At 43.9% G+C, this 25696-nt stretch overlaps 1 protein-coding gene across 2 annotated transcripts in view; it reads left to right on the top strand.

Moving 5' to 3' along the window:
- Window positions 1-2305: 2305 nt before the first annotated feature.
- Window positions 2306-25696, top strand: part of ABHD2 (abhydrolase domain containing 2, acylglycerol lipase) — a 39239-nt gene continuing 15848 nt past the window's right edge. The window contains exons 1-5 of one of the 2 annotated variants that reach the window (XM_077785923.1): window positions 2306-2378; window positions 12818-12898; window positions 13702-13902; window positions 23526-23701; window positions 24598-24765. In XM_077785923.1, the coding sequence (XP_077642049.1) occupies window positions 13709-13902; window positions 23526-23701; window positions 24598-24765 (538 nt within the window). In that variant the 5' untranslated portion in view covers window positions 2306-2378; window positions 12818-12898; window positions 13702-13708. Of the gene's footprint in view, window positions 2379-3099; window positions 3190-12817; window positions 12899-13701; window positions 13903-23525; window positions 23702-24597; window positions 24766-25696 lie in introns of those variants that run through there. The other variant, XM_021537621.2, reaches the window with a different exon arrangement.

Here is a 25696-nt window from a genome sequence, read left to right as displayed (position 1 = left end):
TGTGACAGAGCTGGAAGTTGGCAAGGAGCAGCTGAATGAGAATGTGATGGAAAAATACTGATCAGGTGGGCCACGTGCCACCTCCCCAGCTGGTTTGTATGATGCAGCCGTTCTCCCATCCCTGGCACTTGCCTCTGTACATTGCCAGCTCCTCAGGACAGAGGCTGGTCTATTTAGAGCTCTGCAAAGTGCCCATTACTCTTTTAGACACCATTTTCAGAAAATGTGTAAGAGTCCAAAGACCACTGTGCCTCCAGATCCAACAGGCTTGGGAACAGCATGGCTCTGCAACCCACAAGCCAAAGCCTCACTGGCACTGCAGGGAAGGCAGAGCAGGAGAAGAGGAAAAAGCATTGCCTTTATTTCCATCTGCAAAGCTTTTTTGTGCTCACATGTCACTGACAGGCACTTTGCTTATTTTCAGCTGGCAATCAAACCCTGCCTAAGAGCTGTTTTCCTTTTTGCTCCTGCTACACACTGCCATAGATGAACACCCTGATGTTTCCTCTGGCAAAAAGGTTTCCTCAGGGGTGCAAAGTCCGTAGGAGTCCTTCAGCACACAGCATGTTTGCTGAGCAGGAGAAAAGCTGGGCTGGGGGAAATGAAGCAGAAAAAGAGTTCAGAGTTGTGGAAGCAACAGCCAAAAGAGAGAGGGATGTGAAGAACAAAAGGTGATTGTCACCACGGTGTTGCATGGGGGAGTCTCAGGCTGGTTCAGCAGCACGTGGAGTTCTCTCTGCCTGGTACCTTTCCAATGGCTGCATTTAAAAATATGGGATTTTAATTAATTTTTTTTTGGCCTCTCTGTACAGAGGTTGCCTTTTGGTGCCTGCCCAAAGCACAAGGCAAAGCTGCATTCTTCCTGTGCTTGCAGTTTTCAGCATGTACATTTGTCCACTTTTGCAGTAGCCACACTGCTCAGAGAGGGATCCTCCTGTCTACAAAGCATTAGGGTGATCCTGGACATTCCCATCCCACCTCTCAGCAACACCAGCAGGCAGAAAGATCTTCTGGGCTGAAGCAGCTAAATCCCTCCCTAGAAGGCTGGAAATGAAGCTCAGCTTTTTCCAGCACTCTTCCTTTGGGGATGGCATTTTCTGGGCATGACCTGTTTACTGTGAGTGCCACAGACCCCGCTCCTGGCTCTGGGCCAGAGTGCTCCACCCGCAGCTCAGCAGCAGCCCTGCAGAGCCCACCAGCACATCGGCCAGAGCAACTCCTCACACACTCAGAGGGCAGCTTCCTTCACAAGCACAGCTCACCAGCTGTTTTAACAGCCCAAAGTCGGATTTGCATTCCCAAATGTGCTTGCTTCCTCGCAGACATCCCCGCTCCCACGCTACAAGGTGCAGCTGGAAGCCCTCAACACAGCCCAGAGTGAAACACCAATTATTTACACTGGTCCTTCCCTCCCTTTCTGGACACACAGCACCTTTTCTATCACTCCCCTCCTTGCAATAAGCACAGCTCAGCATTTTGGCTCCCACTGCCACAGCCACCTGTAAATTTATGCTGCCAGCTCTTCAGTGTTCACCTCCCCTCAGCAAGAAGAGAGCAGCAAGTTTGGTTTGCTTTGTTCTGTGACAGGTCTGTAACAATGCTCTCTTTTAATAGCTGAGCTTCTCTCGGGTCAGAGAAATCTCCAACAGTCTCAAAGACTTAAAATAAAAGCCTTGCCTGGAGGCTCAACTCCAGTTTGAGGCGTATTTTCCTGCCCGGATCTGTTTTTTCCTGCCTGGATCAGATGGTGGAAGAGCTAAGGTACACCTGGAATCAATTGGACTGCAATTTTCTGCAATCAACCTCAAACACATTCCTTAAATACTTAAAGTTGAGTCTGATACCGGATGGGATGTTTATCTGCTGAGCCTATCTGTTAACTTGATCACAAGCATAACTCACTGCCTTGAGACACACCAAACCTCAGCCCAGCTGAGCCACTGACAAATTTAGCAACCATAAACCCTGGGTATTTTCACAAGGTTAATTAAAAGATAAGGAATATAACTCTGTTTGACTGAGTGGTGTGGGATCACACCTGTAGCAAGTGTGGAGAGAGGAGGATGTTGTTTGTTCTGCCACCTTCATTGCAGAATTTCCCCCTCTGCCCTTACCCAGAGCTCCCTCCTTCCCTGTGACTCAGGCTACAGCAGTTACTCATCTCGTACACAGCGCCCTGGAAAATGTGACTTGCTCCTTGAGAGCTTTCTCCACGTAGGAAGCTCCAACACCCAGTAAACAGAGGAAACATTTAAAATATCTGAAATGAGAGGAAGGATTTTTCCATCCAGTTATATAAAGCAACCATTAACACAGCTCAGAATGGTTGATTTTACCAGCAACATAATGCAGGGCTCCTTTGGAAGAATACAAAAAAAGTAGGTTTATAAACACCCCATTGTGGACAGTTTTTTTTAACCTTATCATTTATTTTCCTCCTAGTGCCTTTCAGGTGGGGCAGGGTCCATGTATCTGGGAGTGGATTTCAGCCAAGGCTGCTCCCAGCGCTTGGCACCCACAGCTGGCCTGTGGGACCACCCTAAACAAACCCAGCGTGCTGAGGGCCCAGCCACCATTTCTAAGGCTTGAAGATCCAGTTTCTAAGAGACGCAGCATTATGTAACCAGCACCCGGTACAGCACACGGCTTCTCGGCAGCCTGGAGGGATTTTTAGTCCTCAAGACCACCGAGCTGCATGTCACTGAGGAGCAACCGTGTGCTTCAGCTGGGGCCGCCCGTGCGGTGACGGTGGCGGCAGGAAGGGCGGACTGAAAATGCGGCTGAGGCTAAGGAGAAGGCTGGGGCGGGGGCCCCCGAAGCCCTCACACCCGCCGCCCCCCGGCCCCGCTCTGTCATGGCCGCGCCGCCGGCGCCCAGAGCCCCGCCCCTGGCCTCCGCCGCCAATCACCGCCCTCCGCCTGACTGACAGGCGCCCGAGCCATTGGGCCCGCCGCGTCCCGCCCCCCGCTCCCCCTGCAGCCAATGGCACCCGCGCGTCAGTGATGGAGCACCCGTCCCCGGCTCGCCTTCTGACCAATCGACGCGCGGGCCTGGGCGGAAGCGGCGCGGCGCTGGCCAATGGGGGGGCGAGGGCGGCCCGTAAAGGGCAGCGGGCGGCGGGGCCGGGGCAGACGGGCGGGAGCGGCGGCGGGAGCTGGCGGGGCCCTTCGCGCCCGGCCGGCGCTGCAGGTGAGGCGGGAGCGCCTTCCCGCAGGGCTCGGGGGCGGCCGAGCCTCCTTCCCGTTCCTCTCGGCAGGCCTGGGGGGCTGCCCTGCGGCCGGGTCTGTCCCTGCCCAGGCGCCGTGCGCCGGCTGCACGCCGGGCCCCGCGTGTTTCGTGCCCGGGGGGAGATGGGGATGTTCCCCGGTGGGGAGGTGGCGGTCGGTGTCCGGTCTCCTCGCGGTTCTCCCCGGCGTTGGAAGCTCTGGGAAGTGGCAATGTGGTGACAGCTTCCACCTTCGCTGCCTGGGGGTGCGAGGCTGTGCCGGAGCTGCGGTGGGAGCAGCGCATCCCTGTGCTCGCAGGGAGGGAAGGAGGAGCTGGGATGCGATCGGCAGCTGGGATGCGATGGGGGAGAATGCTCCTTGCGTGAATGAGAGCCAGGGGGAATGTGCCCCTGTCAGGTCACACTGCTTCTACCAAACGAGGCTCTTCCCTGGTACCCACGCTCCAAGGTCCTGACCCTGCTACGAGCTTCTTGCATCACCTTCAGACCCCCTTTTCTTCTTGCCTGCTGTGTGCCTGCTTTTTACCCTGTGTGATGGGACTCTGCTCCATCCTGCACCTTCAGGTGTAACCTGTGACTCCAGCACAGGAAATGTCGATGTGTCTGTCACAATTGCTGAGTTACAGCTGCTGAGATCTCTCACCTGATGCTAACTTGATTGCAGAGGTACGTTAGGAGCAGCTTTATTCATGCCCTTGTGGCTGGAGGGATTGCATTCTTTACTTTCAGTTTTGTGTAGGTTCCCTTAGAGAATTCATAGCAGCTTCCTCTTATTGTTGATGAACAATTGTCACAAGTATAAAGATTCCTGTCAGCCCCTTAGATTGCTTTTTGGCTTTCACAGCACTGGTGTGTTCTTCTGTAACAAATGTTCCTGTCTTGTTAGTCAGCTAACTGGTACAGTGTTCAACTTACATGCCTCATTTATCAATTATTATCATGCTCATCCATGTCCATAATATTGCTTAGGTTGACGTGTTCTAGTCCTTGCTGAGGTGGTGTCCATAGGGCAGTCAGTTCAGTTGTTTGCATTTGTGACATCTTGTTTTTAGACGTTCTTTGATAATGTGTATTTCCTGTGCAGGGAGTTTTGTTGATGAGTAGTCTTGGGTTGCTCTCTTATCTTTCATGAGTCACCTTCTCTCTGCGGTGCTTGCATAGCTCTCATATCACGAGAGAAGTTTCAATAGCTTCTCTACTCCTCAGATCAGTGGACATGCAGCCATTCTTCTTATTCTAGACATCACTTATTTTGCTCTCAAAGTCAAGAGTAAGAACAGGAAGGATATGAGAAGAGAAATAAAAGCTAATGTTTGAGTTCTTCCATTCTCCTGTCTTAGTCATAAGAATAGTTGTTTTTGCATGGAAGTTCTTCTGTGTTACTGAGTGAATTAGCTGCACAAAAGATGAGGCTGACCTAAGCTTTTTCCACACCTAAAAAAGACAGTCTGGCACAGATGTGAAGGTTGTGGATAAAACCTTCTATGTTGCAGTTTCTGAAGAAACTTAAAAATTAGCTCGTTCTGCTCTTCCTGTAAAAACTGCATTTCTCTATTCAGAAAGTCAATAGCAGCTTAAACTCTTAGTGTTTCATAAAGCTGCTTTATTAAACTTCTCATGTGAAAGCTGAGAGATTAACACATTGAAAGAGTTGTTCTGGGATGTGGCACTGGGAAGGAAAGATAGAAAAATAACACCCTTTGACCTTGGCACAGGCTTATGAAGATGTTTTCTAAGTTCCAGCCATACTCCAGATGGGATTTGGTGTAGGATAAGACATAGAGTAGTGAAATGCCTGGGTGCTACTGGATTTACATTGTCTGTTACCTTTCTTCTTCCATATCTTTTGTCTCTTCATCCAGACTTTTACACTGCTAGCTCTGGCAGTACCAAAATTTGGATTAAGCAAACCAATAATAGGATTTTTCAGTCTCTTGTAGGAGTGTAAGTGCTGGATTCTTGGCTGCTTGTAATTCCTACTGAAAGGTGCAAAGACCAGCCTAAAATAAGTCACTTGGACTTTTCAGCAGAAACATAAATAATCGTGCTTTGTTAGTATTTTGGAGTTGTCTTCTGAGTTCCTCTGGAAGAGTGTGTTTCATAATGTATTGCAACTCTGAATTGCTGTTCTTAATGTGCTATAGTTCAATTGATCTTCTGTGAAAGTATTTACCCTTCTTCTGCCTATCTATTTTGCAAAATTTAAGTTTATATGCAGTTAAACATCCAATCAAACTCTGCTGATTGATGTAATTTCAGTGTGCAAGGGCACACTGTCCTTCTTGTGGAGCAGCACAGTCCCACTTGCCCAGCATATATGGGTGGCAGTGGTGGTGCCCTGTGGGGCAGCTGTCTTAGTCTTTTCTAGCTCTAGGAAGGCTTCTACACCCAAGGGCTTAGCTTTCCTTCAGCTCCCTCAGTTGACTTAATAATAAAGATTGTCTCTGACTGCCAGCCCTTACTCTGCCAGTATCAGGCAGCAGTAATTGAAAATGCTTTGCAAAGCAGTTCAGTACAAACCAGGTGCTTGAAACGTCATTGAGCCTGAGCTCTTAGAGGTAGCGGCAGTGGAAGGCAGTGCCAGACTTGGCAGAGAACAGAGTTTTATCTGTATCTCTAGACTGACCAACAAGTGCTGTTGCCTATTGCTGTCTCTGCTGTTGAAAAATGCTTTCATTTCTCCTTATCATGGGTTCAGTCTGACTAAAACAAATGACATTGACAACTTCCTCTGCCAATATGGGTTGAGCTCCTGGAAACACCAAACTTTTCTGAAATGTCTCATGTCTTATTTGCAGGTAACTGAGCTACAGCCCTATTCAGGGCACCAAGTACTCAAAAAGTATAGTCCAGGCTCCTCATAGGAAGGGACTGCTGCTGAGAGGTTCACTGTTGAGTAGCTTGTCCTGCTTCTAAACTTACCTCAAAGCATCCTCAAAGATACTTTTGTATAGAGCTGCAGAGGGGGTTCAAGCTTGGCTCTCCTTTATCTGGAACACCAAGTTCTGTGAAGTGTTGGTTGAGCATATGTGAACATGAACAGTTGTACTAAGTGAAATAAGCACATGCAGAGTCATTACAGTGAGCCTCCTTGTAAGAGGTAAGGACAAAATGTCCTAAAACACAAGCCTGTAATATCCCTAGCCTGTCACACTGATTCAGCAGGAGAGAGGACAACGTAGCTCTTTGCACGTTGATTTGCTGGTGACTGCTGTAGTGCTCCAAAACCTTCCTTTTAGTTGCAGTCTGGGAGAACCTGAGTATTCAACTGTGGTGGTGGTAGCTGTGTAGTTCTTCTGTCCTGAAACGTTTTTGTCTCATTTTCAATGTTACTTGTGTAAAATGATGTTACTCCTCTAGTGTGAACCTTCTATCTGTCATGGGCAGGCTGTGAGAGAATGACTCTGCAAATCTGCTCCCCTGTGGAGAGGAGCTGCTCATCAGGGGAACAAAGCAAGCAAGGTGTTTAAAGACCTCAGTGAAACAGCACCTCAGCTTTTCATTGTGTTCAGTATAGGTGTTTTCAGGCTGCTTGAACTGGATCATTCTCAGATAAAGTTCTCTTACCTGTGTTGTGCTTTGTTATAGGTGGGCTCTCCCTGCTGTGTGTGGTGCCTGTTCCTCACTTATTCAGCCCTCTAGCTGAGCAAACAGCTGTGATGTGTTTGGACCTTGAGCTGTTCCTCCAGTATGTTCAGCTGAGCCCTGTGGCAGTGTGGGAATGGAGGGGTTGCAGTCAGAGGATAAATGAGGCTTTAACAATGTGATGCTTCAAAATATAATGAAGGAATAGAGCAGACTTCCTTGAGGAGGGTTGGTCTATAATGCAGTTTTTATTAGCTCATTTAGCTCAGTGTGGCTTGATTCCAGCAGCATTCCCTCGACTACTGAGCATGGTTTGTTGGGTTCTCTACAGTCTGTGTACTCCATTTCTTCCCTGGAGCTTAATGCTGCTCCCTGGCACAGTTATGTGGTAGGCAAGGGACACCTGCTAATGCTGTAGGACTGTGCAAAGGTGTTACCCGACATTTCTCTCTGCATCTAAAAGTTATCTTGACCTCTCCTACAAGGACCTATAGTTACATAAGGTAGTGGATGGGGAGATAGTCTCTGCACCTTATCTTAAAGGAAAGGCTCATGTTATTTCAGCAAACATAATTATTTGACTACTGCGATTAATTTCTGTGAAGTCAGCATCTGACCCTGTCTTGGTTTAATCGTGTTCATGAGGTGTGTGCAATAAAAGCCAATGCAGAGGTTTTCAATCTATTTGACACAAACAGGAACCAGGATAAGGTGATGTAACAAGGATTCTACATAGCAATCTTAGCTTATGTATAAAAGCTGCCTGTCCTGAAGTGGAAGTATTTCTGATTAGTTAAGATGATATTGTGGGTAAACAAAGGCAGTTCCTGTAGTTAAAAGGAAGCAAAAAACAAGGCTTATTTGACTGGAAATTAGCATTCTTGGATAAGTGAGAGTGCTGAAGAGCCTCTGGCCCTCTTGACTATAGACTTATTCTTGGGTGCTTTTTTTCAGCTACCTGCCTTGGGCTGTATACCCAGCCCTCTGAGATACTTGATTTCTGCTCTGAAGGTGTGGAATTCCTCAAGGGCAAGGTAAAAAGCTCCTAGATCAAAGCACTTGTCTTTCTAACTGTGCTGATGGTTCCTTGTGCTATGAACTTTGTCCTTGTAACCTCACGGTACCTCTAAATTTAGTACGAGCCAAGTTTGTAACTGATGAAAAGGTCAAGTTCCAGTGAAAGCACAGCCAAGAATATTTTTTTAGAGCAGGGTGTAAACAATAGTTGTTGGTTTCTGAGCTTGCCAACCAGCCAAATCCTGGCCTGATATGGCCCTGGCACAGGGAGGGAGGTGCACTGAGGACTTCAATAGTCTGTCCAAACAGTGTTCTTTTAAGCATTCTTGTGATGGGGCATGTCAGCGTGCCCTCTTCATTTGCAGATATCTGTCACATGTTGGACAACAACATGGGTGGGCTTTGCCAAACTCCTGAGGGCCACATTTTAGCTCTCATGGCCACATCTAACCCTAAACTTAAGTGCCATAAGTGCTCAGCTAATTCTTAATTATGCCCTCTGTGCTTTGAGGTCTGAGACTCAGCTGGCTCTTTTAAATGGCCAGAAGTACTGAGTGATGCATCAAGATCTCAATATTTGCTTCTGATGTGTTCTCTGAGCCACACTGAAGGTCATGGGAGGTTCTGCACAGGGTGAGCTTGGGCTGGGTAGATGCCAGTCTCAAGATAAGTGGTGTTATGACTTGTTTTTTGTGCATAAGCTGATGAGGCATAGTATTGGTGTGGCCCTAAAATACCTGTATCTGTAACTTTCAGGCAACAAAGCAGTTTTTGACTTAACACTTTGCCATGCAAACAAAGGCATTTTTTATACAGGTGCTGGGTAAAAGGATATGGAATTGTGTAATGAAGCTTGAGGCTTTCTTCGTGAGTCCTCTTCCACACGTTTTGTACTTGTGTAGTTTGTCCTCCAGTGCTTAGTCTGGCAGCCTTTCCCATCAGGACGTGTACTTCAGAACCTTTCTCAAGTGGATTCATCTTCATCTGGATGGTCTCTAAACATCATCCTCTGCAGTTAAACTACTGAAAGCTCAGCAGTGTGGCACTGCCATGCACTTCCTGGAGTGACATTTGAGTAATATGCTGGCATAAAACTTGTCTTTGCTTAAGAAACTATGCAGTGCTCTACTTTTACCCTTTCCTTAATGAAGTTCCTTTCCCCATAATGTGGTTCTAAATATCTTACCTGGTAGTGACAAGCCTGTGCCTTCTGGTTTTGCAGTGTATCTTTCAGAAAAGTCATCAACTTTGGCAGATATTAAAGATGATTAATTTCCTGGAAACATTCCATAAAGAACTAATTTCAGCCTTCCTCCTTTAAAAAGGTTGGAAAAAAAAACCAACACCTTATTTCTGATCCCAGTCTGCCTAGGTATAACTCTTTAGAGTAGGGTAGGTTTGCTTTCCTCTTGTTTGATATACTTGTTTTCAGGGTTTTATTCCCAAATAGACACTAAAATATATGAAACCAGTCTGAGAAATGCCTGATATGTTAGTTAATAAAGTCTGCTTGCTTAAATCTGTCAGAAATGGCCTCTGACTCTTCTGAGTCATAGTGGGTAAGACTATTGCTCTGCTAGGTGAGCTGTCACTGAATAGGAAAGGTTAAAGACTCTCACTGTTGGTCAGGCACGTTTGCAGTGTTGTGGTCTGAGAGAATCAGTGAGCCAGAATGCTGAGGGGTGGGGAGGCATCCGTGAGGCTTTTGTACCAAGCTGCCCTTCCTGGAAATGGTATTCCTTCAAGATTCTTCAGTCCATGTAATGGAGAATACCATATCTCATTAGTGGAGCCCCTTTCAAAGAGGCCTTTGCTCTTTCTGTTCCATAAAGCTGCATCCTTGTATTAGCCCAAAGCATTTCTAATGCTTCAGTGAAATAAATGAGTCTGCCAGGCTTTCAATGGCTTGTTAAAAGGCCTGGGTGGGGAGGATCCTGTGGGAATGGCTTCCTTTAATATCTTTGCTTTTTTAATGTTGGCTTTTCAGCATGAAGAGTCAGACTGTTTCTGTGGGTGGAGGAGCTGTAAAGCTTGGTAGCTACCAAATCCTGTGCGTGCCCTGTTGAGTCACAGTGACTTCTGTCTCTGGAAGTTTCCTCTCCACAGGAAACCTGAAACTGAAATGTGTACAGGTCTTGGATTTGTTGATAGTTGTGAATTCACTTACTGTACAAGTAAATATTTTGATGCTGGCTTTTCCAAGAACCCAGTGTTCTTGAAAGGCTCCATAAAGAATTTGCTGTAGGTCTACTGGCTTTTGTTGTATTTGTCTGTTTCTGCCTGCAAAGGGTGAGACTTGGGATTTTTTCTCATTATACTCGTACAGATGAAGTGCACTCTGTTAACAGCAATGCTGAACTGTTTCCTGTAACATGATTTTCAGCTTTTTGTGATGGAAGGGCAAATTAAAAGACCACAAATCCAGCACTTGCTTACCTATGATTGATTTTAAAGATATCCCTCAGTTAAAATTGGGATTTAACAACATTGCTTAAGAGGCCTGCAGGTCTTTGGGTCTGTCATGCCTGTAAGTGATTAAAAAAAAAACTAAATTGTGCAATGAAGATGCTTCAAAATAACATCCTTGGGGTCAAGAGCTTTAACTTCCTTGGGTTTCTCAATGTGGATCTCAAATTCAATCTCAAATGATTGTTTCCAGTGGTATGCTTTTTGGTAATTTTGCCTAGCCTCCCAGAAGTGAATCCAATGTTTTGTATATGGAAAAAGCCAAATGTTTGTCCATTTAGATTAATGGTGACCCAGTTAGAGGAGATTCTAGATTAAAATTTGTTTGGCTCAACCCTGTGGTTATCTGTTTTTTGTTTAGACAAGTTTATTGGGTCAATGCAAAAAGGGCTTAACAAAACAGAAGTAAGGTGACCTCATCCCAGCTGGTTAAAGAGGGAGACATCAGTCCTAGGTGATTAGAGGCTCAAATCCATTTTATAATATAAACCCTTAAAATTTTAGAGTTGAGTGCCTTGACTCAGCCCTTGCACATCTGCCCTGGCTGAGACGGGTCTGTTTAGGTGTTCAGAAATACCAGAATTTGGAGGCAGTGCCTCAAGTGACACAGCTGAATCCATGGGGCATGGAGTCTTCATGGGCTGGATGCACTGTTTAAATAATCACTGCAGAAAGCTGTGCAATTGAAGCAGTGCCAGCTTTGTGTTACATCTACAGGCTGATCTGAGCTTTTGGGTAAAGATCTTGACAAATACATAAACCTCTAGCACCTGTTTGTGGCGTAGGTTCTGTGAATGTGTGTTTTATATTGTCTAAAATGGAAAATACTAGTTCATAAGTGTCAAAGCATAATCCTGCCTACCAACAGCTGTTTTTTCTGAAAGTAATGGCAAGCTGGTATGCTGTTTTAAGGGAGTGACAGGCTAACATGAGGTATAAAAGTATCAGAAAAGATGTGGTGTGTTTGTAATCTGAAGATTATATGGGAGAGAACATTCTCAGGGAGATAGGGTTTAGTTGGATTAATTATACTGAGTCACTAGTACTGACTAATTGTGCTCAGTTTTATTTTAGAAAAATTAACTTAGGTGAAAGTTATAAACAACAAACTAGCTTAAAATCCAGGTGTCAGGATGGTCTTGGGTATTAGTGCCTCTTAATTTTCTGAATAACACAATTATAGAAAGATGTCAATGGAACTTCTGGGAGTTTGATACAAAGGAGTTTTGCTTGAGCACTGATTGTCCTTGAGTTCAGGAACCTGGTCTGCTCTTCAGCCAGCTGTACCTTCCCTGGTGAAACCATTGCTGTTGTTTGCCTGTTGTCTCCTACAGAACTGATAGTTGTGCTGGTGAAAGCTTACCAAGTAGAGATGCGAGATAACATCCTGCAGCTAAACATTGTACTGGAACTCCTCTCATGATGCCCATGCAACCTTCTGAGCAGAAGAATAGAAGGCTTTCTGTGGCCCATCTTCTCATTTCTACTGTGAAGCTCAAAATTGGAAGACAAAAGCTGAAGAGATGTCCAAGATGAAATGTCTCTGCTTCCCTCGTTCTGTTCTGCTATGCAGATGGTTTTGGTGGCAAAAACTTGCAGCTTTCCAACATGGTGTTAGTCAATAGCTGATGTCACATGTGTTTTCTTCCAAGGGGTTTTGGTGTAGCTACGCTGAGTACAGAAGGTACTCCTGAGGCTCTTTACTCCTGCTACAAAGGAGAGTAAGGCTTTGGTGTGCTCTGCCCTGGTAGTGTGTTTTCTGTTTGGAAGCAGCAGCTGTGATATAGAGCAGACAGTTCTGGAGCTTTTCCTGGAAGCTCTGAGTCCCCATCGATTTGTTGTGCCTGTGGGAAGGCAGCTCTAACGGCGAGTATTGCTTACACTTGTATGGTCACAGGCTGAAAGCTTTCTCTTTTATTGGCACCATCAAACTCCTGTAACAAGCCTTCTTGCATGTGCACTGGTGTTAATTAGGTGGCTGTGTCTGAGCCTCCCGTGGCTCCCAGCGTGTTGAAGTGTGATATATTGTAACATCTCAAAAAGCAAGTGTGGGAACAAGCAGAGACTGTTTACGAGCTTCCATCTGTAGGAGTGAGCTGCCTTGCTAAACCGGAATAAAAGTAGCAGGAACTTCTTTCAGGCTGGCTTCACACTTCAGTAACATTGTAGATACTGTGAAGTTTAGAAGAGTATCCTGCTAATCCTCGTCCTTTAAATAGGAAAAGATTTGGGTGGGTTTTCTGAGTACAATGTCTCGCTGTCTTGCAGAGATGAAGTCTCTCTGCTTGTGAAGTTGCATTTGCACACTGCAGGTGAGTTAATACCCTGTAGGCAAGTGATCTAGTCTGGAATCTGTCCACTGGCAATGAATTTCTGATGCAGATGGATCAGAGTTGGTTATGGCCGACTACACAAATAGCTTGCCATGTTTGCAGTGGGACCTTTGTATAAATTTGTTTTCATCCTTTCCAGCTAAGAAATGCAGCTTGATCAGTAAAAATCAATTTGCTTTCCCCCTGACAGGGTAGCTTCCACAGCACGTGGATCAGTGACAAGTCTGCTGAGGACTGGCAACTTTTTCTAGCTTGAAGAAAATTGAAATTGGTAAGACTTGGCTTATCACTTATCTTACTTGGGTTACCCATGTTACTTAGGAAAGACCCAGGGAAATACCTGTCCCTTCAATAAAAAGTGCAGCCAGCTGTTTGAACTGTATGTTCAAAATAAGCTGGATCAGTATAAGAATTTGATTTAAAACTGGAAGGATATATTTTTTATATTTATTTGCTTCTGTTCCTTTACTCCAAAGCCTTTGAAAGACTAGGTAGTCATCTAGTCCTTAAGCTGCAGAACCATAGTGAATAGAAAGAAATACTGAAAATGCCGGTACATAAAGTGACCATCTTAAGTGCAGGCAGCATTTAGTACCAGTGTTCTCATGGAACTGCAAGATTCAGGCTGAGGAGCTGACACAGTAGTTCTTTCAGGTGCTCCTTTTCAAGTCTGGCTTGTACACCTGTGAAGGAACACACATCCAAAGCTGCCAAGGTGCCTTTGTAGCCTGTCTTTTCACCCAGCTTCTGTTTGACCTGGGTAGTCTTGGCCAAGATCCTGCATGCATTGGCTGGCTGCTGATACCTGAGATGCTGGTGCAATTCTAGGGCAGCACTGATTAGGAATAAATCTCCTTCACAGCTGATCATCCAGTTTTTTTTCTGTTGGTCAGGGTGTTTAGAACAATACCAACTAAATTTTCTTCAACTTAAAAGTTGCTAGTCTGAGTTGGTATGCTAGGATTTCCTGGCAGTGTTGACTGACAAATTTAGTTGTATATTTAACATGACAGTTGATATTCATATCCAACACTATATTTCTAAAAGCTTTAACTTTTTTTTTTTAATCTGCAGGCTGAAAATGAGTACAATACTGGAAACCTCTGAGCTGCCAGCAGTGTTTGATGGGGTGAAGCTAGCTGCAGTTGCTGCTGTGCTGTATGTTATTGTTCGCTGCTTGAATTTAAAAAGCCCGACTGCCCCTCCTGAACTCATTTACCAGGACTCTGCTTTGGCTCGCTTTCTACTCAAATCCTGCCCACTTTTGACCAAAGAGTAAGTGGTATATTTTTTCCATGCTGACCTGTATTATTGGAAGAAGAGCTGCATTTAGCCATTCTTCCTCATGTGTTTCATAGACTAGGGTTCAAATGAATGTCAGGGTATACTCTTACTAAAAGAAATCTTTTCTAAGTCAAGCGTTTCTTTATAGTCTCAGGTACCTGGATTTATGACCAAGCTTTGTTGTGTGGAGTTTTCCACAGGTGCATAGAAAAAGTCATCACTGTCCATCTTTATAGAAGCTGTATGCTGGTATTATACTGTACCAGCACCAATAGCCCACTGTCTGTGGAAATGGGGGAGGGGTGGATGCAGTTAGCACTTGTTCATGTTCTTGTACTCCTTTTTATTAGGGAAAGAATCTGTTGGGACTCACATTTTCATGGTGTGTCAGTGCCCTTATAATGAACACAGGGCTGGCTATTAGTTTTAAAGTGCCTGCTCTTATCTGGAGTACTTCAAGTTGATTGAAAACTAATGAAATTTATTACTGGTAGAGCACATCCTAACTAGTTTAATAAAGTAATGACATAGAGGGCAGTTCTAAGCTTGTTGGATACACTTACACAGCTGACACAAGGTCAGTTTGAATTTGAGCAGGCTGATCCCTGATCTTCCATTCCAAGACCTCCAGAATCAGTGCAGCTGCCCTTAGCTTCACCAAGAACATTCTCCAATAATAGCAAGCATTTAGTACAATTTCATGAGTCTTAGGAGGGACAAGGACTTTGATTACACTATTTCTCTTCTGCAATCACTTTGAAAACTTGCAAGTCCTATTTAGAAGCTGTGAGTACATCAATTATATAGTAAGTGCTGAGTGCAGCTGCATGAACTTTCCTTTTGGATCTCAAAAGTCAAGCTGACTTAAGGATAGTCATTTTAAGGAAGATGAGAGGCTTTTAGCAGTGCTGTGTTAGGTGCCTTGATTACATAAAGTATAAGATGTTAGGCCATGGCGTCTGTAAACTTCTGGAGGAAACAAAGCATTATCTGTTGAAATTGGATCCCAGAGAGGGTTCTGTGATGTACTCCAGGCTAGTGGTAGCATAAATGTGTTTGGATTCTTGATTATGTTTACTGCCTTAACTGCAAAGCCATTCCTTTCCTAAAAAATACATGGAGGAGGTTTGAGTTACTTGGTGCTTCAGGTAGTTGCCATCCCAGTGTTGCACTCCAGTAGGACATGCCCCTAGTCACTGAAGGAGCAAGCATGAAGCTGATTACCAGCCATGAAGGCATATTTGTATCAGACTGGTCTTTGGAAATGGATTGTAAGCTAATTTAGCGTCCATTTCCCTGCTACGCCAGCTCTGTTCTCACAGCACAGGCTCCTAGCACTGCTGTATTATCGACTTTCAGTTGGAGAACAAAGCATTCCCAAAAGAGTGAAAATGCAAGACATGTCTAGCAGTATTTAGGCATCTGTTGTGCATTAATTGCAGGACTGATGAGCTGCTTGCAGACCCCTGGTGTTGTGTTAATCGTGTGCAAGTTTGATTTGCTTGCTTTCTCTGGATCAGCTGAGCTCAGACTTGCCAGCTTCTCTGAAGATTGTAGAAGTCATCTCCAATACCTGGTTCTTGGGCAGAATTTTGTCTGAAAGACTTTCATGATAAAAGGAAGCAAACTCAGCTGAAACAAACCAGAACAAAATGTATCAATAGGTAGCTGTTCAGTCCTCTTACCTCTATATCTCTGTTAAGGAAGACAGGACTGTTGGGAATATAAGTGCTATAGGGAATTGAAAGAGTTTACAGGAAAGACAGCTCCTAGATGTATATGTGATAACATCACTAGAACAGTAAAAAGAAATTATCACAGACCCTTTTTTAATATAGAATTTTTTTTTTTAAATCAAAGAAATCTTGTTTTTAGGCATGAAAGTCACCTGGAGACTACAGGGGGACAAATGTATTTAAATTCCTGCAATTATGCATGAAACAGTTTGTAGGATAATTAGGAAAAAGCTATGTGAAAACAGCTTGTGCAGTACTCCACTGAAAAATCTTGCAAGGCTTTGATTACTTGCTAATTATTCAGAGTGTTAGGAAAGCTGATTAAGCATCTCTTTTCAGATTCTACCATGAAAGCAAATAAGTAGTCCAGCAATCCCTTCTGTTACATTAGGACTGGGTTTGTTGTCAAATCTGTTATAAGACCGATTCCATGCAGAGGAATGCTCATAGCTGTGAGCTGACTTTCAGACCTGGTTTGTTCAGCTCCTGCTTAAGGGAGGAAAGGGTGAGGGCACTGCTGTGAAAAACAGGCTGGCAGGGAGAAAGCAGAAACAAGCAAAGTTATTCTATCTATGATGATGTTTAAAAATTCTTAGAGTAAACACTTTTGGACTTTATTTTCCCTTTATGGTGCAATCCTCACCTCTGGCCTAATTCAGTGCATTGTCATTCAGTAAGCCAAGTGTTGGTGGATGAATAATTTAAGAACTTTGAATTGTAAAGCTGCTTGAGATGGCTGTGTGCCAGGTACCTTGCACTGGTAGATGTTAGTACTGGTTTTTACAGTTCTATAAACTGCCAGAAACTTTCTACATATCTCCCAAACATTGGGAAGCAAGAGAATCTGTCTTCCTAGAGCTCATGTTGTCTTACCTCTTTTTTCCATTGCTCTGACCCTGTCCAGCTCTGTACTTTGACTTACCAAGTGGCATAATCAGACCCTTTTCCATTCAAATTTTTGAATTTTCCATTCAAATTGCTGCTGCTTATATGGAAACTCTTGCAACTCAGCACAGCTATTGGTGCTCTTGAGCACTTGGGCCTAACTGCTGGTGGCAGCTGTGTCCTTTTCCTGCCTTTCAAAAAGGTACAAGAAAGTCCTTCATCTGCTCTTATTCCTGTAGAAATGCAGTGCTGGCTCTTTGATTCATGAGGGTAAATTCGGCCAGTGCTTGCTGTACTAGGCTAGACATTTTTGGCTGTATCTTTATTTCTGTAGCGATGTGGCACGTGTCATCCATATAGAAAATAATTATCCTTGCTGTCTGCACATTTTTTATCATCAGTAAAGGCAAGCTCCTCAAAGATTGAGGCAAATGACTGTCAAGCCTGTTAGTAAACACTGTCAAAGATCCAGCCTAGATCCTTCTTATCCTTTGTTTGCACACCAACCTATGTTGGGTGAGCAGGCTGCCTGGTACCAGAAATCTTTTACACTGTCACTGTTTTTCTCTCAGATGCAAGGAGATGAGGAGTCAGAAAAGCTGTCTTCAAGCTTTTCAGTGTTCTTTTCTTCCCCCTAATGGCAAGCAGTGTTTGATCCCTGTCAACTCCTAGGTGTTTTACTCTGGGAGGAACACTTCCAGGAGAATAATAAACTAGAAGAACAGTGAAGCTTTGGCAAGTGAACATGCTGAGAGGTAGAGGAGAATGGCAGCTCCCTGTTGGTAGGTTGAAGCATTGACCTTGCAGAGGAAGCAGCCTCGGGGGTCTGAGTTTTTGCTTCGTGGTGTGGCATTGACAGCAGCCTTGTGTTCTCCAGCTCTTATCAGCAAGGAGGATTCCAAGTGCTGTAAATCCTCATGCCTTGTTTTGACTAAAACACTTCTTGTAGTCACAGGTGGGGGAGGAGGAGTGTGATGGGCACTTGACTAAATAAAAGCCTCTTAAATGGTGAAGGAGGTGGTTTAGCCAAGGAGGCCAGTCTGTATTTTAAATAGTTCTTGCTTCACACAGGTACTGTGGGCAGCAAACAAACACTTCTACTCCATTTGTTTCTGTTTTGAGACTCAGGGAATGTGGATGCTCCATAACTTGCTTAATTTTTTTTATTGCAATTTTCTTGCTGTCCCCTTATCGCATTGAGCAGTCTGGCTGAGCTGATGCAGAAAAAGCTGCTTTCTACATATTTGGGATGGGGGGTTGAACCTGCAGACTTTTATATGAGTTTCCTTGATTGGAATTCAATTTGCATTCCCTAGCATCAAATAAAGGACAAGACTCAAAGTTTCATTTTATAAAGCATTCTTTAAATACCTCCAAACTGCTCTGTAAAGGGGAAAAATAATCTCTTACCTGTTGTAATGCAGGCAAAAGTTCTTAGAATATCCTGACATTGAGAAAGTTGTAGGCTGTTTTCTCACCATCAGTATCCAGTGTGCACATAAAGGCCATGTAAGAGTTAAAGTGTTAATCTCCTCAGATGAAATGAAGCAATGCTCCAGAAATAAGCCTGTTGCTGAACTTCCACTTCACATCTTTGAGGACCTGAATGCTGATGCCTGCTAATAAAAATAGCACAGTTTTTATGTGCTTTGTGTGAGCTGCTTATACAGCTGCTGCTTTCCTAAATTCCTGCATACTGGATTATGTATGTGCTCTAAAATGATAATCTACTGCCTGAGAGCCCCTAAACTTAATCTACAATCACATGCTGGAATTGTTTTAAATATTAAAATGCCAGGGGAAATTTTTGGGAAAACCAAGGAATTGTCTTGTTCTTGAGCACTGTGGGCAGCCACCTACCAAGATGTGAGGCTGTGCTGTTGGAATGCAGGTTTGGAGCTCAAACACTAACATTGGTGAGCAGATTTATGTAACTGGGTGTAAATTCACTCTAGCCACTTAAGAGTGGTGAACTCCTACATGTTGGGCCATGTAAGTGACCTTCCTTAATAAGTAAATGCCATCCCCTGCCTTCTGTTGCTGAGTCCTGTTACTGGAAGTTACAGGGCTGGTTACTGGAAGACATAACTGCTTCAAATATTTATCTTTATTCAGAGTGCCTGCTACCTATTGCAGCTGACCAAAACAGGGAAATGAATCAGTTAAAGGCCTTTGTGTCTGGAGAAAGCTCAGCAGCTGTTTTTGGTTCACAGAAATAAAAATCTCCATTTTTGGTACAGCACAACTTTTCCCTTGGAATTTTTTTATCAGTACGTGCTTGTCTGGGTTGTTGTGTTATGCTGTCCTTGTCCTCATGTGAAGGCCTTGGCAAGAGGTCCTCCTAGCTGGTGTTCACTGCTCAGCTTCTGTCACCATAAGCCACTATTGCATAACAGTGGAAATGCTGCTTATGGACATGGTGTTTGTTCCTGGACTCTTGTACATCTGGGAGCAGTTTCTCTGGAACAGGACACTGAGGAATAGGTGCTGAACCATCTCCATGCTGGGCTGGAGTAATCTCTGCAGTACCCTGCTTTTCAGAACCACTTCAGTTTGTAGCATACAGAGGAAGGAGTTGAAAATCTGCTGTGCCCTTGAATGCTTTTCTTCCAATGTTATCAATGCTGGAGGAAAGCCACCTGCTTTTGAGTGAAGGGCCCTTATTTGGAAGACACAGTTAAATTTAGCAGTAATTACAGGTTTAGCATAAAATCTGAAGGGCAGTACTCAAATGCCCCTTAGACTGAGTACTACTTAGCTGCTCAGTCTGCATGGTTGTGTTTCCCTGTGTTGCATCCTGCTGAGCTTGTTTTTCTAAGGTAAACCACGAGAAGAATGCCCTGAGTACGTGTTCTTCTGTCTGCAGGATGGTTGTTTTGGAGAAGCATCTTTTTTCAGCTTTCCACGCACCCCCCCCCCCCCCCCCCCCCCCCGGGAGAAATGTTGACTTCACTACAAAACAATCTGTTCTACCTCTTGCTATCAGCACTGGGTAGTTAGGTTTTTTCAGCTGGGTTGAGGATAGAAATGTCTCTGGAACTGCTTTTCACATAATAGGCTTAAATAACATTTATCTGATCTGTCCTTTCAGAGGGTAAAGGTTTTTGCACAATTCCTGGCAAGTTTTTTCCCCTCACCAGTGTAGTACCATGCACCTTCAGGACTGAAGAGGTCTTTCCATGCTCTCTTCTTTGAATGGGTTTAGTAAAAGCAAGCTGAAAGTCCACACAAACCCTGTATAAAAAGATGACCCATCCTTCAGCCTTGTACAGTCTTGCACCATTAGGCTCAGTACTTGCTCTTGGAAGTTCTTGTAGACTTTGTCTCAGCAAAAGACATAAAAGTCACATGAAGATTTCAAAAATAGATTTGCCCATTACCAAAATGGAGGGTCAACCGAAATAGTGTGACAGTCAGATCATATGTCTGATTCTGCTATAGATTATAAGGATACCTTGTCCTCAGCTGAGAACAGATTTTACCTTAATTCAGTAAAAGAGAGGAATCTCTTTTACTGTCAAGGCTTTACAGGCTTTTTAAAAATAGGTTAGATTGGCAACTGGTCTTGGTAAACAGAAGTAATATTTTTATTAGCTGCTTGGTTTTGCATCAGTCTGGTAAGGTAAATTCCAATCTGTCTTAGTACAGATCCTGTAGTCGCAGTGAAAAACTATTTGGGCAACCTTATTCCTTTTCCCTGTTAAAGTGTTATGGTGTTCAGTCTCCTGAGCCTGAATATTTAGGGGGTGTATTTTGCCTCACAGGTCTGTTGCTTAAAGGCTAATGAGCCTAAACAAAGACTGGTGAGATAACAACCTAATGCCTGAACACTTGCATGTATTTCAGAGCTTCAACTGCTTTAAAAACTAGAAATATACCTAATGTCTCGGTGGAAGTTACAAATCTCTGCATCAGAGTACTAGCATGTTACTTGTGCTGAAGGCCTTTGAATATTTATCTAAAAGAATGCAGTTACATGCAGAGTGACTAACACACATCTTTGCTGCAGGCAGTGATGCTTAAGCAGCTGACTGGAGTTGGCATTATAAAAGATAATCTGAGCATTTTACTTGGTCTATAGGATGCTCAAACACTTGTGCATTCTGCAGGGAGCAACAGTGAATACTCCCTTGTCCATAGAGTTTCACACAGTTTCAGCTTTGCGGGAAATGTGGAAACTGTACTTGTCACTTGACCATCATTATGGATGGAGCAAAGGGGATTCCTGCCTTAAATAAAAAGCGTGTCAAGGAAACTGCATGTGCTGTTTGCCTCTACAAGCAGTATAAAGGTTTGATTTATTGCAGAGCAGTACTTAGGGAACATTCAGCTGGGTTATGCAAAGATGGTTCTGGGGTTTTTTTTCCTCAGAGAAACCATCAGTGACCTGAAGAGGCAGGCTGTGGGAAGCAGTGTGCTTGAAAATGTTTGCCTTTGTTTAAACTCTTATCGGTACCAGTGAGGCTTTGAAGACTATTCTAATTTCATCTTTAACAACACCCTGTGGTATGTGCTGCTGCATCTCTTCCAGTGGATGACTGTAACCTGTAGCTGGAAACTGAACTGTAGATTAAACATGAGGATAGGATTAGTGCTTGCAGAGTTCCTTGATTTTTGTTTTTTTTTTTCATGGTAGCAGTAATCAGTAATAGCTGTATAACTCAGCTGCTACAGCTGGACAAATTACTTTCCTGTTAGTCCTATAGGGTATGATTTGGGGATAGTCATTGATTTGAAAAGCACTGAATGGAACCAAAATCACCAAAATTTCCAATGCCTGCTTTCACCCAAGATTAGAAACCCTGAAGCAATTTTGATATCTGAGGCTCTTCTAAAAGAGCTGCAAATTCTTATTATAGGTAGTATTTGTCAGCTCCCCTCAGAAGGTGCTAGGAAACCCTATCTGTAAAGGATATCTGTGGAAGAAAAAAGACAAAAAACCAGTCAAGCACTGTCTAATGTGGAGTATGGCTACTGATATGAACTGGTGGTACAGTAAATGACTGGGATGAGGACAGCTGTTTTTTCTTATTTTAGGAGAGCAGTGTCTCTTCCATGTGGCACAGTAGTTGTGTTCAAAACAGAGCTGTATGTGACTTGAGCAGAACCATGTGTAGTTGTGCAGCCTGGTTTAGTTTGACTGCCCTATCCCAATGGATATCTAGCCTAAATTGTGAGAATGGGCCCACTGACTGCTTTCCACCTCTGGCAGCTATTGCAGAGGCTGATCTCGTCCAGCCTCTGTCACTGCTGGGAATCTGCACATTGTACCTTGTGCCTGGCAAGACCCAGTGCAGAGATGCTGGGCTGACAGAAGAGGGGTGCTGCTCCTGGCCTTGCCTGGACCCTTTGAAAAGCTTTAGAGTTGAATGATTAAATCCAGAATGCACTGAGGGCTGATTTACAAGGTTGTGAGCATCAGCTGGCAGCTTTTGTAGCCTTTATTGAAGGAATATCTGCTTCTCCAGAAATCTGTTTTGGACCACTTTGGGAAGTGCAGGTGCAAGAATGAGTGAAACTACAGCAAGCTGTTGTGCTGCTTTGACTATAAGAAGTCCCCCTCATAGATGAGGGAAAAGAATGGGGAGAAAGAGGCCATACTGCTGCTCTTGTCTTGCTAAACAACCCTAAGTAGTTTTTATTAGATAGGAAGTTTTTTTAAGGAGTGTGTGGGAGAGGAGGGAGTTGCCCATATGACACATGGGGAGAAGTCCAGCTGTATGAATAGGTAGTGTCATAGCACAAAGGTAGGGTTTCTGTCACATTCTAGTGGATTATGGGCTTAAGTAGTAAATTTGAGCTGCCTAGTTTTTTGTGTACAGGGAAGAACATGATCTGTGCTTCATATGCTCTCTCAAAGTCAAAAGGAATAATCATAGGAAGCCCTAAACATGATAGGGAGGGAGTTGCTAATCCCTCAGAATCCAAGGTGAAGTCAGAAGCTCTCAAGCTTCTTCTGGATACCGTGGTGTGTGCACCAGAGACCAGAGTTCTTTAACTGGAAGCTTGTCCCTTGGGACTGTTGTTCTTCTCAACAATAAATCATTCATGCTGTCCTGTTCAGAGCTGATGTAACTATTTTTCAAGGCATTGGCTCAGTCTCCTTTGCTGAGTGATCAGGTGATTTGCCCACATAGTGGTGGGGCTAGGGCAGCTCTGCTTGTGCTAAAAAAAATCTGATAACTAAGTCTTTAATGCTTTCCAGCTCATAGCTTTGTTTCTCACATAACTTTCTTGAGGGCTTATAAGCCAGGGAGAGACAATCTGCTTTGTCACATAGCTTTAAATACACACTTGATAAGCATAAGTAATTGGTAGACTCACCCCTCTTACTGAAAGGGATTTGTTATTCAGTGGAGTTTGGTCAGGTCTGACTGGTTCTCTTAACACTGTCCCAACTTATAATTCTGAAAGGCAAAATCAACCTGTACTGTGCTCTTTGCTTAACTTAGTAAAGCAGTTCTGTGTAAAAGGGTCCCAACTAGGAAATCTTGGGGCTTTCAATTTTCTGGAACTTGGTGTGAATCCTGTTGTTTCTGCCATTGGCTTGTACAGTTAAGTGCTTACACAAGTTCATGTGGCTCAACCCAAGAGGCTTCAGTGTTTCAATTAAAACAGATTTACAGCACTGTACAGTTCTGGAGGTCACTTTGGTTGGTTGGCAACATGCACTCCTAATCTCACCAAACCACAAGGCCTCTGTGTATTTAGTGAGAAGCATTTGTTCCTCCAACATCTCAATATAGGGAATGTCTGGGTTTTGGCTTCTGCTGCTGCTGTCAGTGCTGATTTTTCAGCTTTGGGAGTGTTTTGGTCTCTCCTCTTGTGTAAGGCTGCAAAGATTACTGCTGCCAGTTCAGTCAGAGCAAAAACAATTCCATATTTGTTACTCTGTTTGGGAGCTGGTGAGATCTGTTATGGGAGTGTGTTCTGATGTGTTCTCAAGAGCTCATTAACACAGCAGGGGTAAGCAGTTAAATTACTGCCTTTCAGGTACATTCCACCCCTCATCTGGGGAAAGAGTGGACATATCCAGACAGCTCTTTATGGAAAAATGGGGAGAGTGAGATCACCACATCCAAATGGACTTCGCAAGTACCTGACGATGCCAGATGGAGCAACAGCCACCTTTGATCTCTTTGAGCCACGCTCTGAGCACTGCACTGGAGGTCAGTCCAACAGCTGCTGGCTGCATCTACTGCTAAACTTGATTCTGTGCTCTGGGGTACAGATGAGGGTAGAGCCCATGGCTCCCATTTGGCCCTCAGAAAAAGCAGATTTCGTTTTTAAAACTGTCAGTGTTGAGATCTTCATGGTACAATGCTGCAATAGAATAGTTATTTTATCTTTATTGCTGTGAGCAGTGCTTTTCTAATGAGATAAAAATTCAGTGGCTAGAGCTGGTAATGTTGGAGCTTTGCACATGAGAGTTACAGTTAATTTGAAGTGCATATGATAATCCTGAATGTAATTTACTGTGCTTACTTGAATTACAGCAATTACTTTCTTGGTTGATGAAATGATATCTTGTTAAACTAGCGAACAGTGTCAGCAGATCAAATATCATTAGATTAGCCACAAAGTAGATGATGGTTAATGTCAGCTGATCAGAATGCCTGTGCTTAGCAGAGCTGCATTTGGAAGATCTGCATTACACCCAGCTCTAGAGGGGAAATGAGGGGGAAATAGCATAACCAGTCTACTTGGAGTGCTGGGCTCCACAGCTTCCACAACAGGCTGTCAGAAAGCAGAACATGTGTAACATCAAAAATGTCCTTCAGACAGAAGAGTGTACTCTGGGTCTCTAGGCAGTGCCTGGAGAACTGATTGCACAGCTTTCCCTGAAGTTATAAACTGTTCATCTCCCATAGTATGAATTATTTTTTCACATCTGTACCACTAGAGCTGCTGGTCTTCTGTCCCATAGAGGATTTTTGGCAGACTAGTAGGAATTCTAGCTTGCTTGTGGTAGGTGGTTTCCCACGCATCTGAAATGGCAACCTCCTGACTCTCTTAATTTGCATGAAGTGACATTTACTTAACTTCCCTCTCTCTCGGAGCACAGAGGATGTCACAATGGTGATCTGCCCGGGGATTGCTAACCACAGTGAGAAGCAGTACATCCGCACCTTTGTTGACTATGCCCAGAAAAATGGGTACAGATGTGCTGTCCTGAATCACCTGGGAGCCCTGCCAAACATTGAGCTCACTTCACCACGGATGTTCACGTATGGTAGGTACTTCATGGCACCTGGGGAACTTCTCTTCAAGCTCATGAAACTTCTAGGGATTGATCAGCCTCTTTCAGAATAACAGAGCTGCTGTACCCCAGTGGGGGTAAAACACTTTTGTGCTGTTTCTTAAGAGCTATACTAAATTTAGATGGGAGCAAGAGAGTAGGCTAATATTAAATTAGCTTTTATCTCTTCTGCTAGCTCTTACACATGGATTCTCATCAAGGAGGCAGTTTTTTGTAAGAAAACTTTTGGGGAAAAAAACCCTTTTGTGCCTACCCAGAGCCTGTTCAGATGATTTTAGAGATAGTGAATTTGCCATTTTCACAGAATGTGAAACAAACCTGTCTCTGAAGGATAAATGCCACTTCTGAGGCTTTGTAAAATGCAACCTGAGAGGAGTTTGTACCAGCCTATCCAGAAAGTACCTTTATATCTTAGGAGGGACATGTGAGGATTTGCTCCTGGATGTAACACAAGTCAAAAACATGAACAGTTCAGGAGTGTAAAGCTACAGAAGTGGTAGTGCTTAACTGCCATGATTATGGCTCTCACCTTGAGTATAAAGAAGTCTTTCTTAACCTAGAAATTAAAAGGAATAAATTATTTGAAACTGTGTGAAGGGTGACTCTAGCTAGTCTTAACTGGCCTTTTGGTGAGTAATGTGATCCTTGTAGAATGGGACTGCTGTGCCTGTGACCTAATCTGCTTGTTCCTGAGCTCTTTTGAGCCCTCATCTCCCTCTTTTCTGTAAGTATCTATAGGTGCCCTGCCAATTCTGTGTTTAGCAGACTTGTGTTAGGCTTTTTTTTTTTTTTTTAAGCTAGCTGAGCTACTGCTTAGATTTGGATTAACAGAATAGTTATCTTGAACAGTTAAACTGTCAAAACAAAAATACTGTGCTTTGAGGTGCCAAAGTCTGGCAGACAA

The sequence above is a fragment of the Lonchura striata genome, chromosome 11, assembly GCF_046129695.1.
Source record: "Lonchura striata isolate bLonStr1 chromosome 11, bLonStr1.mat, whole genome shotgun sequence".
NCBI lineage: Eukaryota > Metazoa > Chordata > Aves > Passeriformes > Estrildidae > Lonchura > Lonchura striata.
Note: the sequence above shows the minus strand (reverse complement) of the source record. Positions and strands in the feature narration are given on the sequence as shown.